This window comes from Leiobunum rupestre, chromosome 3 (assembly GCF_980474605.1).
Source record: "Leiobunum rupestre chromosome 3, qqLeiRupe1.1.hap1, whole genome shotgun sequence".
Classification (NCBI taxonomy): Eukaryota; Metazoa; Arthropoda; class Arachnida; order Opiliones; family Sclerosomatidae; genus Leiobunum; species Leiobunum rupestre.
The window spans coordinates 21,045,291-21,057,652 of NC_143386.1; the positions used below are offsets into that span (position 1 = coordinate 21,045,291).

The 12,362-nt window shown below is 33.1% G+C and overlaps 1 protein-coding gene across 1 annotated transcript in view; it reads left to right on the forward strand.

Annotated features, from left to right (window-relative positions):
* Positions 1–12,362, forward strand: part of LOC149949789 (ubiquitin carboxyl-terminal hydrolase 9X-like) — a 61,974-nt gene that overhangs the window by 47,763 nt on the left and 1,849 nt on the right. Inside the window, exons 33-44 of the mRNA XM_090167917.1 lie at positions 66–141; positions 334–508; positions 585–763; positions 823–914; positions 1,360–1,501; positions 1,585–1,675; positions 1,842–1,978; positions 2,589–2,866; positions 8,115–8,175; positions 8,427–8,595; positions 11,918–12,120; positions 12,186–12,332. Of these exons, the coding sequence (XP_090024043.1) occupies positions 66–141; positions 334–508; positions 585–763; positions 823–914; positions 1,360–1,501; positions 1,585–1,675; positions 1,842–1,978; positions 2,589–2,866; positions 8,115–8,175; positions 8,427–8,595; positions 11,918–12,120; positions 12,186–12,332 (1,750 nt within the window). The remainder of the gene's footprint in view (positions 1–65; positions 142–333; positions 509–584; positions 764–822; positions 915–1,359; positions 1,502–1,584; positions 1,676–1,841; positions 1,979–2,588; positions 2,867–8,114; positions 8,176–8,426; positions 8,596–11,917; positions 12,121–12,185; positions 12,333–12,362) is intronic.

A 12,362-nucleotide genomic window follows, 5' to 3' on the forward strand; every position in this document is an offset into this window, starting at 1 on the left:
GAGTATTTTCCACACATTATCTTCATGTAAAATCTTCAAAACGTTTAAAGCTTATATTATTTTAGGCATAGTGATGGATCGTATAGATGGTACAAATTTGATGATGGCGAAGTTTCTGAATGTAAAATGGATGATGATGAGGTTTGTAGGAGCTTAAATTCTTATTGGTTTTTTCTTTGTTAACAATTCAAACCAAACAACTTCTTTTCATTTATTTGGCTTTTACTAGATTTGTGTGTACTTTTATTTGATAATTTTTCTATTTATCACTATTTACTAGCTCTAAGTTAATTTTACATTCTAACTTGTCTCTTTTTAAATGTAAAATTATAGGAAATGAAAAATCAATGTTTTGGAGGCGAATATATGGGAGAAATTTTTGATCATATGTTAAAAAGAATGTCATACAGAAGACAAAAACGTTGGTGGAATGCGTACATTTTATTTTATCGACGATATGATATTGAAGAAAGTAAAATGGCTCGTAGTCTAAATGAACTAACATTAAGTAATGCACTTTTATTTAAATTTTAATAAACCAATGCAATTACTAATAAGGTCTAAAAACTATCCATTACTTTTAGCTGACAATAAAACAAGCAGCATTAAAATGCCGTTAGCTATCGAGCAAAGTGTTAGAAGGCAAAACATCAAGTTCATGCATAATAGGAATCAGTTTAGTCCAGAATTTTTCCAGTTTATGAAGAAACTTATCAGTGCTAACTCTCATTATGTTACTCAGCAAACAAATCTTGAGAAAGTGGTAAGATAATATTTCACTATTATATTGAACTTATTACATATATATATGAAATTTATTAGAGTTCTGAAGCTGAAGAACTTGCAATGCTAAGTACCCAACTTGCTGCAAAATTTCTTTTCACCACAGGTTTTCATGCCAAGAAAACACTCAGGTTAGTCACACTTCACAAGTAAATAATGTATCCTACATAACTAATATTCTGTGTAATGCAACATTGTTTAAATAATTCATCGCAAGCATAACTCAGTTTCCTAATGTTTGGGTCTTAACTGCTATCTGATCTCCTTTTTAAACTTGATTTTCCAAATTTGATTTGATATAAAAAATTCATATTGTGAATCGTAAGTCCGTTGATTTATTATTTAGTAAATATCATGTTAACCTTGATCTGAATTATAATTTTTGTTGCTCATCACATGAGTATAATAACTGTTAAGGAACACAAGTTATGAAACTCTGTATCTTTGATATCTCCAAAAAGCTTCGAAAATGGTCAAAACTGTACTTTTCAATTTATATCCTTTACAATCAATGAATTTATATTCATTATTTATTATTGATAATATTAATAATCCTACGCAACATTTACTTTTTAGAGGCCCAGCCAGCGAATGGTATGATGCTATTTGTGCCCATTTACGGTGCAGTCGAAATGTGAGAAGTTGGTTTGCTCACAATGTTCTATTTTCTCATATGCATCGTTTTTCTGAATACTTATTGGAGTGTCCTAACTCTGAAGTAATTTTCCTCCTCAATATACTTAATATAAAAGCAAATGTATTATGTATTAATTAATATATTAATGTTGCTAAAATCTATAGGTTCGAAGTGCCTTTGCAAAAATATTGGTGTTTTTGGCTCATTTCTCCCTTCAAGATGGTACTTGTCCATCTCCATTTCTGTCCAACAGTTGTAAGTATAATATTGTTAGCAAATATAGTAAGTAGAATTAAATAAGGAAGTGAAAAGTTTTTAAAACTGTACTCTGTCTTTATTCATTTCCTTCATACTATTGTAAAACTTATAGCCTATTGAGTGTGTCTTGTAAATTTTTTAATAACAAGGTTTTCTTTTGTAGATGGAATTTCAACACTCTCAGATCACATTCTAGTAGCAGTATTGTCTCTCCTAAAGAAAGAAGTGTCTGAGCATGGAAGACACTTGGCCCAGTACTTCAACCTCTTTTATTTGTATGCCACATTAGGTGCTGATGAGGTACATTTCTGTGGTTTCATTTTCAATTTTCAATTTTGATTATTAATCAAATTATTGAATAGACTAAAATATTTAAGTGGCATTTTCTGTAATGAGGATGGCGCTGATTCTTTACCACACCTTTTAAAAACCTCGATCATCCTTTGCTGAGACGTGTGCTCTTAGCATGCCTGGCATTTGAGAAAGAGGTTTGCTAACTCGGTGGGGAGTTTTTTCCAAGATTTTCGATATGGGGCATTGAATGCCTCAAAAAAGCAGGATGCATAGGGAAAATGCCACTTAAATTTTAATTATTGCTATCCTATAAATTCATTTCATTATTACATAACTACTGAGGAAAGATTATATACAGCCAAAGCCTATGAATCTCAACATGCAACCAACTAAGTTTGTCCAAGTTTTAATTTTATGTCGAATTTTAAGCTGTCAGCAAAAAACTAGGCAAAGCTAAACGGAGGTTTTTGGAATATTGAAATGAGAAGTCCTGGTTGGTCTTCCCTTGTTAACCGTACTCTAGTCCGACAGTTCTTGGTTTATACCAAATAAGTTTTTGTGTTCTACTTGAAGAGATAACACTTAATATAATAAACACCCAATATTATACTTTCAGAGAATGCAACTTTTAAAGCTAAATGTACCTGCAACTTTCTTAAAAGTTGCCTTGGATGATGGTCCAGGTCCTCCAATTAAATATCAATATGCTGAGTTAAACAAGCTTTATCAAGTTGTTAGTCTTCTTATCCGATGTTGCGATGTCTCTTGTAAAATGCAGTCATCAAATCCTGCAGCTGTACCTAGACCAAATCCATATGCTGGGGATCAAACATGTCCTGAATATTTAATGCCTATTCAACAGGATGTTGCTGATTATATTTATAACAAAACAACGTAAGGTTCATACTAGGGTCAATCCATGCAGTATCAGTAATCATGAACACCATGGGTCAATGGATTTTGATGGAATTTTACAGGACGATTGATACCGATATAAAATTTTCGAATTTCAAGTATTTCTGGAAAAATTCATGCTGTTATTTCTTTATAGTCATTTTTGTTATACCCCATGAAATCGGCCTATCGGAAAGTACCCCTTTCAACCATATTTAATAATTTCGTTAATATACCTAGTAATATAATGAAATTAAGTGACTATATGTAATTTGGGCTGAAACAAACGATAATCCACTCCATTTTAGCGTAAATATAAAATCTCAAACGTTATTGGGTCATTTGTGTGGAAAAATACTTTCGGGGTGGTCTCTTTTCGGAGGCTATAACGAAAATCGTCCAACTAAAAAAATAATTGAACTCTCCATTTTCTAGTTCTTATAGAGATTTTTCCAACGATGTCTTAAAATTTGAGTATTTTATTATTTAGTGCTGAAAAGTGTATTTTAAATTTGGCTTCAAATTTAACATATTCTAAAAGTTGCTTTATTTTCAAACATATTTTAGCAAAATAGAAACCTATATAATTTAATGGTTTAGAATTAATCTACAAAATTATACGTTTGGACGGGATTAGTCATGTCAAATCTGTTTTTCGTGTGCCCAGCTGTACAACATATGTTACATCGTTAGTGTTGCCGTTCGCTCAAACCAGCGAACAAAGAAGTCTCTAAAATAGCTAGTAACAGCAGCATCACTGATTGATGATTCTGACGATCCAGCATGTTCAGTTGGTGAAATCGAGAAAGAATCATGTCACTAAACTACCTAATGTGCTACCAAGGGAATTTACTTAATCAATGCCCTTAATGATAATGATAAAATTTTTCTAGCCATTCGCACAAATTTAAGGGTTGAAAATGTTTATACTATACTAAGTTAAAATTTTAAACTCAACGAATTTTCTTAACGTTTTTACACTTAATTTAAAAAAATATTTTCAGCTCATCTTAGAAAAACCTTAGAAAGACGTAGCTATGTTAAAAAAGATTATGTAAACCAGGACAAAAACTGTGCATTAATTGCTGCAAGATATTTCAAGAACATTTGAAACGTCCATCTTCGACAACTTCCCCTAATTGTGAATAGTCGCCCAGTATATTCAGTCTCCGCTCCAGAAAAGCTTGGGATCTGATAGTGTAACCGATATTTTCCCCAGTTACAACCTAGTTCGATTGTTCCCTAACCACGTTAGTGCGTGAGAGTGCATTACAATTTACGACAGCACCAAAGAAGTTCCAATCATTATTTATTTGAGGTGATTTAGGTAGTGGTAGCAATAACAATAATCAAAAAGTAACATTTCTTCAATTAAAAACAATAATTAATTTAAGATGAAAGAGTAACAAAACACAAAACATCATACCCTTAGTTACCATTGTGCAGCAGACATAGCATAGCACTAATTTTAAAGTAATAATTACTGACTTCCTCCGTAAGAGTGAAGAATGGTGAGGTTATGACAAGTCTAATAAACACTAACTCTTTCTAACATATAATAATTTTAACCTAACATTACCCAATACGGGTGAAGTGTAGTACAGCGGCCTCATCGAATTTGATATTAATTTTGGTTGCGCCTGATAGACCTTGTCACGTAGATGTCGAGGTTATTTTTTATTTTGGCCGCAAATGATTATTTAATTGTTTAACTTAATTTTTTTAATTTTAAAAATTTCTCATTTTCATTGAATTTAATATTAATTTTGGTTGCGCCTGATAGACCTTATCACGTAGATGCCGAGGGTATTTTTTATTTTGACCGCAAATGAGTATTTAATTGTTTAATTTAATTTTTTTAATTTAAAAAATTTCTCATTTTCATTGAATTTTATATTAATTTTCGTTGCGTATGATAGACATTGTCACGTGGATGTCGAGGGTAATTTTTATTTTGGCCGCAAATGATTATTTAATTGTTTAACTTAATTTTTTTAATTTTAAAAATTTCTCATTTTCATTGAATTTTATATTAATTTTGGTTGCGCCTGATAGACCTTGTCACGTAGATTTTGGCCGCAAATGATTATTTAATTTTTTAATGTAATTTTAAATTTATAATTTTTGGGCATTTGCACGTGTTTTGTTGTACTTATTTCCGTCGTGTGTTCGCCGGCAACACAGTTTCGGTGTCCTAATGAATTCCACGTGGTATTCCCTTTTTGTATAAAATCAGTTACAGTTTTTGTTCATTTTCTCGGTGTTTTGTATTTTTGGGCCACAAAGTGATATTCCCGTACTTTATCAAATCTTTTACAGTTTTTGTTAATTTTCTCGGTGTTTTCTATTATTGGGCCACTTTGTTAATGGTTGAGATTAAAAGTACATACTTGATGCGTAAGGCTTGGTACTGTCCTCTAGGTCGCGTTATAGATGGCCCATCGCTTTTTTTAGTATGGGGTTGGGGAGGCGCTGCGCGCCCCCAGCGCTTGAGCGAAGCTAGTGCGCGGCGCCAATACGGGGACTTTAGTAACGCGTCAAGTGCTACATTCTCCGCCACCCAAAAATACAAAACCACGGTAATTCCCTAAAATTAGTTCATAATTCCCTAACATTTTTAACATTAAGTTAATTAATTTAATTATCATTTGCGGCCCAAAAAAAAATAGTTTCGTAATCTACGCGTCAAGTGCTACATTCTCCGCCACCCAAAAATACAAAAACACGGTAATTCCCTAACATTAGTACATTTTTAACATTAAGTTAATTAATTTAATTATCATTTGCGGCCCCAAAAAAATTAGTTTCGTAATCTACGCGTCAAGTGCTACATTCTCCGCCACCCAAAAATACAAAAACACGGTAATTCCCTAAAATTAGTACATTTTTAACATTAAGTTAATTAATTTAATTATCATTTGCGGCCCCAAAAAAAATTAGTTTCGTAATCTACGCGTCAAGTGCTACATTCTCCACCAAAAAAAACACGAAATTACATGAGGCCGCTGTAGTGCAATTTTGCCCAAAATACACTTTTATTTGCAACTAAATAATACTATCTCCTAAGAGCTACCTAATCAACCTACTCCAACAGCATCATCACTATCAATCTCCCTAAATCCTAGCTAACCTCCCTTTATATACTGCCACAATGGGCAAACAGCCAAAAAGTGTAAAAAAGATAATTTAACGACGTCATGAGAGACGTGCTCTAAGTGACGTCTACCTAAAACATGCCGTCCATGACGTAACTAACGTCGACTGCTAAAGTTTAGCTAACTAAGCTCAGTTCAATATAAGCCTATGCCAATAAGTAATAAGTAGGAACATTAAAAGAATAATAGGTAAATAAGAATGTGTATAAAGAGATAGTTCTGGTCTCATAGGAAATAGGAATGTCAAGCGGTCAATGGTAAGAAACCTTACCATTTGCTTAGGCCTAGGCTGATGGAAGCTAGGGTGAAAATCCCGACGGTTGCATTAGTTCGTTCTAGTTTTTGGGAGATGAACGTGACAATTAAAATTAAACTCCTCTTAATTTGGATGTTTCGCCAGTAACGTCAGTTTGTCAGCTAAACAACAACTAATTTTAACTAAAAAAACTTTGACATTGTGCAAGGGGTTAAAGAGTATGAAGCAAGTACGTCGAGAAAATATCACTTCAGAACTGATTGTTCCCCTTAAAGAAAAAGTACACAAATCCACAAGACAAGTAAAGTGTAAACCTCTAACACTAATTCCTTTGACATGGACAATTAAGAAAATATGTGATGAATTTAAAGTAACAAGATATTTGGCCGAGAAATCACTAATACTAAAAAAAAACAAAAGGGGCTTCTACCGGAAATAGTGAAGCGAATTGGTAATACTCTAATCTGGAGAAGTAGTTGAATAGGTTAGAAATTTTACGAAAATGTATGCTCCATTTATGTGAAGGCTGTCCTGGTCGTGACAATTTCAAGCTGTTTTTAGAATCATTATATGAAGAAAGTGAAATTGATCCATAAAGACGGCCGCACCAAATTACAAGAAATGGTGTTATCAGTGTCTTATTTCATTGAAAACTTAGCGACTAGTGTCCGTAAAGCCTTAGAGCACCATTACATTGAGAAAGGACAGGCATCATATTTTCGACGCTATGAAAGAAGAATTGGGGGAAAATGAGGTTATAATTATTTTGGATTTCGCCGAAAATTATTCATTTTTGGTACAGGACACTGTGCAAGGCTTCCACTGGGAAAATCGACAAGCGACGCTTCACCCATTCGCAGTATATTACATGAAATATGAAAAATTGGAATGTTTGAGTCCATGTGTCGTAAGTGACAAAATGGACCATACAAATTCAACAGTACACTGTTTTATTAATTCGCTTTTGGAGTACGTTAAAACGACACTTCCTAACTTAAAACATATCCACTACTTCAGCGATAGAGCTAGTTAACAATATAAAAACCGAAATAACTTCATCAATATATGCCACCACGAAATTGATTTTGGGTTTTGGAGGAATGGCAAAACGCCTCGTAGCCAGAGCTTCCTTGCAGTTGCCAGTTACAGAACAAATTGTCACAGCGGCCCAATTTTTCGCTTCGGCGAAACAAAATATTAAAGGAATCAAATTTTTTTGTTTCCAAAGAAGTGAAACAACATAAAAATCTACTAGAGAAAATATTTTCAATGGCGTCGACCCTTTTCGGCACTAAATAATAAAATACTCCAACTTTTTAAGACATTGTTGGAAAGATCTCTTTAAGAACTACAAAATGGGGGTTCATGTATTTTTTTTTGAATTGGACAATTTTCGCTATAACCTCCAAAAAGAGACCCCCAAAAGTATTTTTTCCACATAAATGACCCAAAACTGTTGAGATTTAATATTTACGCTGAATTGGAGTGGCTAATCGTTTTTGGCAGCGTAAATTACATATAGTCACTTAATTTCATTAAATTACTAGGTATATTAACGAAATTATTAAATATGGTTGAAAGGGGTACCGAAATGAACTTTCCGATAGGCCAATTTCGTGGGGTATAACAAAAATGATTTTAAAAACGTAACGGCTTAATTTTTTCCAAAAATACTTGACATTCGAAGGTTTTATATCGTTATTAATCTTCCTGTAAAATTTCATAAAAATCTGTTGACCGATGGTGTTCACGATTACCGATACTGTGAGGATTGACCCACTACTTTAATAACCGATTTTATTACATTTTTATCTAAAATATTTGTCTTGAATTCCAGATATGTTAAGAAAATTATAGAAGACGCAAACACAGTAGATGATACAGCTAAACTTTTAAAAGTAAGATTTTTTAAACGCACCTATCAAACTTAAATTAAATTAAAGTAAACAGTTTTAAGGCATAGAATTAATGTTTATAATACCCCAAAGTTAATTGAAAGTACATTTCTGGTCATCATTTGGTTAATCCTCTTAAAAATTAACCTTAATTTTTTTGTTTTGTAAGAATGTTCATAGTTTATATGATTTCAGCTATCTCTGTAACTTAAATTTTAATTTTACATTCATGTGAAACATTTTAATTATTTCAGTTCTGCTCCTGGGAAAATCCACATTTCACCTCGACTGTTTTAAGTGAATTACTCTGGCAAATAGCCTATTCCTACACATACGAACTTAGGCCCTACTTGGATTTACTGCTTCACATGTTGTTACTTGAGGACTCCTGGCAGACCCACAGAATCCATAGTACATTTAAAGGTCAGTCATATATGTGTGACATAGATCTTGGATTGTTTTAAGAATGTGTCTTCTTTGCACTATTTCTTCATTATTCAAAGGGTAGTTAATGACCCTACCATTGTTTTTTTTAATAATGTAAGAGGCTAAGCCCATATCTTGATAACTAAACCAATAGTGAAACCACAAACAAGCTGAAAATATATCTCCATAAATGAAATATTTAATTTTGTTTCAAAACAGTGGTTTAACAAATACGCTGTGGTTTTGATTATTACAAAAGCAGTTACTGTTTTGTTTGCTTAAATTAGTTTTAAAAACGTTAATTTCAACTCTTTAAAAGGCCATTTGAATTTCACTAGCTTTCCTTTGCTAGTTTCTGGAAATAGGAATTTGAAAATATCACAGGCTTGATTCTACATTGTTCCCTATGATTCGTAAGGATAAAAATTGTTAAAAATTAGAATTATCCTTATACTCGAAACTTTATATTCTACCTTGATAATTAAAAAAAATTGTCATTTGTAAGGTGAGAGTAACTTTTCTGAGGCGTAAGGTTCAAGAATTCTCCTTATTGGCTCATTTTTTAAGGTGACTGCCTTGATTAATGATATTTATACATAGGTAATATCAAAAACGCGTCTATGATTGATTTTAAGTGAGAGTAGTTTGGAATTAATGTACTGAATAATTATCTACTCTTTTGAAAGGCAAATGTTGTGTATGAATAAAGGTGAAATGTATTTAAAACTAATTAAATTGGTTGTAATATTTCCTCAAAGTTAACGGGTTTTTCTCTCTGGGCCTAAGGTGGTGTTAGCCTAGCTGATTATTATTATTATTATTATCCGCCTTGTGGCTAAGGCTCATCCCATTTAATCTAAAACATTTCATAAATTAGTTCGGGAAACCCCTTTGGCTAAGAAGTTTTTTACGAATCATATGGAAAAAAAAACATTTGAGGATGAGAGTAGAATACGAATTTTTACCCAAAAATTGCCCTTAGCTTATCTTTAAAGCAAAATAAGGAATTCTTATTTTTTAAGGAGAGCTGAAATTAAGAATTGGGCCTCAAAATACGAATGATTTGGCTCTGAAATATGGCATGAATATTTCAATAATTCTGTGACCCTTTAAGATTGGTTCGTAAAATTTGTTTTGGGTCACTTTATTTGAAAAAAAATTAAGTTTGGTTTTAAAAAATCGGGTGAAGTGAACTACAGCGGCCTCATTGATTTTTATATTAATTTTGGTTGCGCCTGATAGACCTTGTCATGTAGATGCCGAGGGTATTTTTTATTTTGGCCGCAAATGATTATTTAATTTTTTAATTTTAAAAATTTATCATTTTCATTTTATTGTATATTAATTTTGGTTGCGCCTGATAGACTTTGTCACATAGATGCCGAAGGAATTTTATATTTTGTCCACAAATGATTATTTAATTTTTTAATATAATTTTAAAAATTTGCCATTTTTGGGCATTTTCACGTGTTTCGTTGTACTTAATTCCGTCGTGTGTTCGCCGACACCACAGTTTCGGTGTCCTAATAATTTCCATGTGATATTCCCGTACTTTATAAATTACAGTTTTTGTTCATTTTCTAGGTGTTTTATTTTTGGGCCACAAAAGTGATATTCCCGTACTTTATAAAATCAATTACAGGTTTTGTTCATTTTCTAGGTGCTTTGTATTTTTGGGCCACAAACGCTTATTTCAGGTTAATATTAAAAGTATACACTTGATGCGTAAGGCTTGGTACTGTCCTCTAGGTCACGTTATAGATGGCTCATCGCTTTTTTTAGTATGGGGTTGGGGAGGCGCCGCGCGCCCCCAGCGCTTGAGCGAAGTGAGTGTGCGGCGCCGTCAGGCGCCAATACGGCGAGTTACTATTTAAGTTGATACAATTTCACTAATTACGATGCCACTAGGTACGATTACAGAAGGCCCACTGTCAATGCTCGGAATGGGGCTGGGGCGCGTCAGAAAAGTTGTCGACGGATACACAACGGAACTATTTTTTAGAAAAACGTTACTAATCCCCTAAAATGACTATTTTTTTTAAATTTAGTTAATTAAAAAAATTATCATTGGCGGCCCCAAAAAACACTTCGTAATCTACGCGTCGAATGCTACATTCTCCGCCAAAAAAACGGTAATTCCCTAAAATTACTACTTTTTTAAAATTAAGTTAATTAAAAAAATTATCATTTGCGGCCCAAAAAAATAGTTTCGTAATCTACGCGTCAAGTGCTACATTCTCCGCCAAAAAAAGCAAAATTACATGAGGCCGCTGTAGTTCAATTTTGCCAAAAAATCTAAGCAATCCAAAACAGAGTTGAGAAGAACCAACGTTGAACTGGAAAATGGGAACTAGGTAAAATGTGAAGAAGTTCCAAAAATACCAACAATTTGGGATTTAACAGAGTACTTTGGCTAACAAGGTCATCCAAGCCAAAGATACAACTTAAGACTAAATAATAAACCAAACAATTTGAATCTCAGTAATCAGAATTATGGTACAAAACAATTTTGGTTAATGCAATTAATCACCGAGTGTTTGGGTAACCAAATCTCTTAGCTTTCTTCCTTTTGGTTGCCAAATCACTGTCACGTTTGTTTGAGGACTAAAAATTCATTTAGTTTTAAAGCTCAAAAATAATTACATTCAAAACCAGTTTTTAAAGTAAACCCTAATAAATATGGAGTTCACATGTCGATACACTGGGTACATTTACAAGGAGACGACCGAAGTGTAACACCGATTTGGTTCAAACTCGGGGGTTTGGTAGACCTTCATGTAACTTGAAACACCCTAAAGGGAAATGTCTCCATAGGCAACCGTTTTGCCATGGCAACCAAAAATGTTTTTGACAATACAAAATGGAAATTTTCCTATTGAATTTAACATGGGAATCTGACCAAATGTAAGGGTACCCACCCCTGTAAAGATTTTAATCAACTTCGAACTTTTTCATTATTTTCTTATTTATATTTTCTATATTGAGCATTTTCAAAAATTAAAAATTTTTTATGTTATTTTCTATGGGAAAATTTCCATTTTGTGTTGTCAAAAACATTTTTGATTGCCATGGCAAAACGGTTGCCTATGGAGACATTTCCCTTTAGGGTGTTTCGAGTTACATGAAGGTCTACCAAACCCCCGAGTTTGAACAAAATCGGTGTGTTTCACCTCGGGTCGTCTCCTTGTTAGTGTAGCCAATAATTTCCACTAACCACTGTTCTGGTTAATAGCTGTTACTTAGTATTGCATAGCGAAATAAAAATATTTGTGTTATTTTTTCTTTAGAAGTATGTTCTAATTAATGTCACTCAAATTAGGTATCCCTGATGACCGTGATGGATTGTTTGATACTATTCAAAGAAGCAAAAACCACTACCAAAAAAGGGCCTATCAGTGCATAAAATGTATGGTTACTCTCTTTAGTTCCTGTCCTAAGGCTTCTCAAATGTTACAAAGCCAAGGGGATTTGAAACGAAAATGGACAAGTGCCATTGAATGGCTGAATGACGAACTTGAAAGAGTATGATTATATGAGAGCCAATAAATGATTATTTATATTATAATATAACTCTCTTAATATTTTAGCGCCCATATGCTAGCAACACACAGTATGGCTACAACAACTGGTCTCCCCCAGCACAGTCCAATGAATCTTCGAATGGTTATTTCCTGGAAAGGTCACACAGTGCTAGAATGACTTTGGCAAAGGCATTTGAATTGTGCCCTGAAGAGGTAACATATTTCTATAAATATATGAGAGTG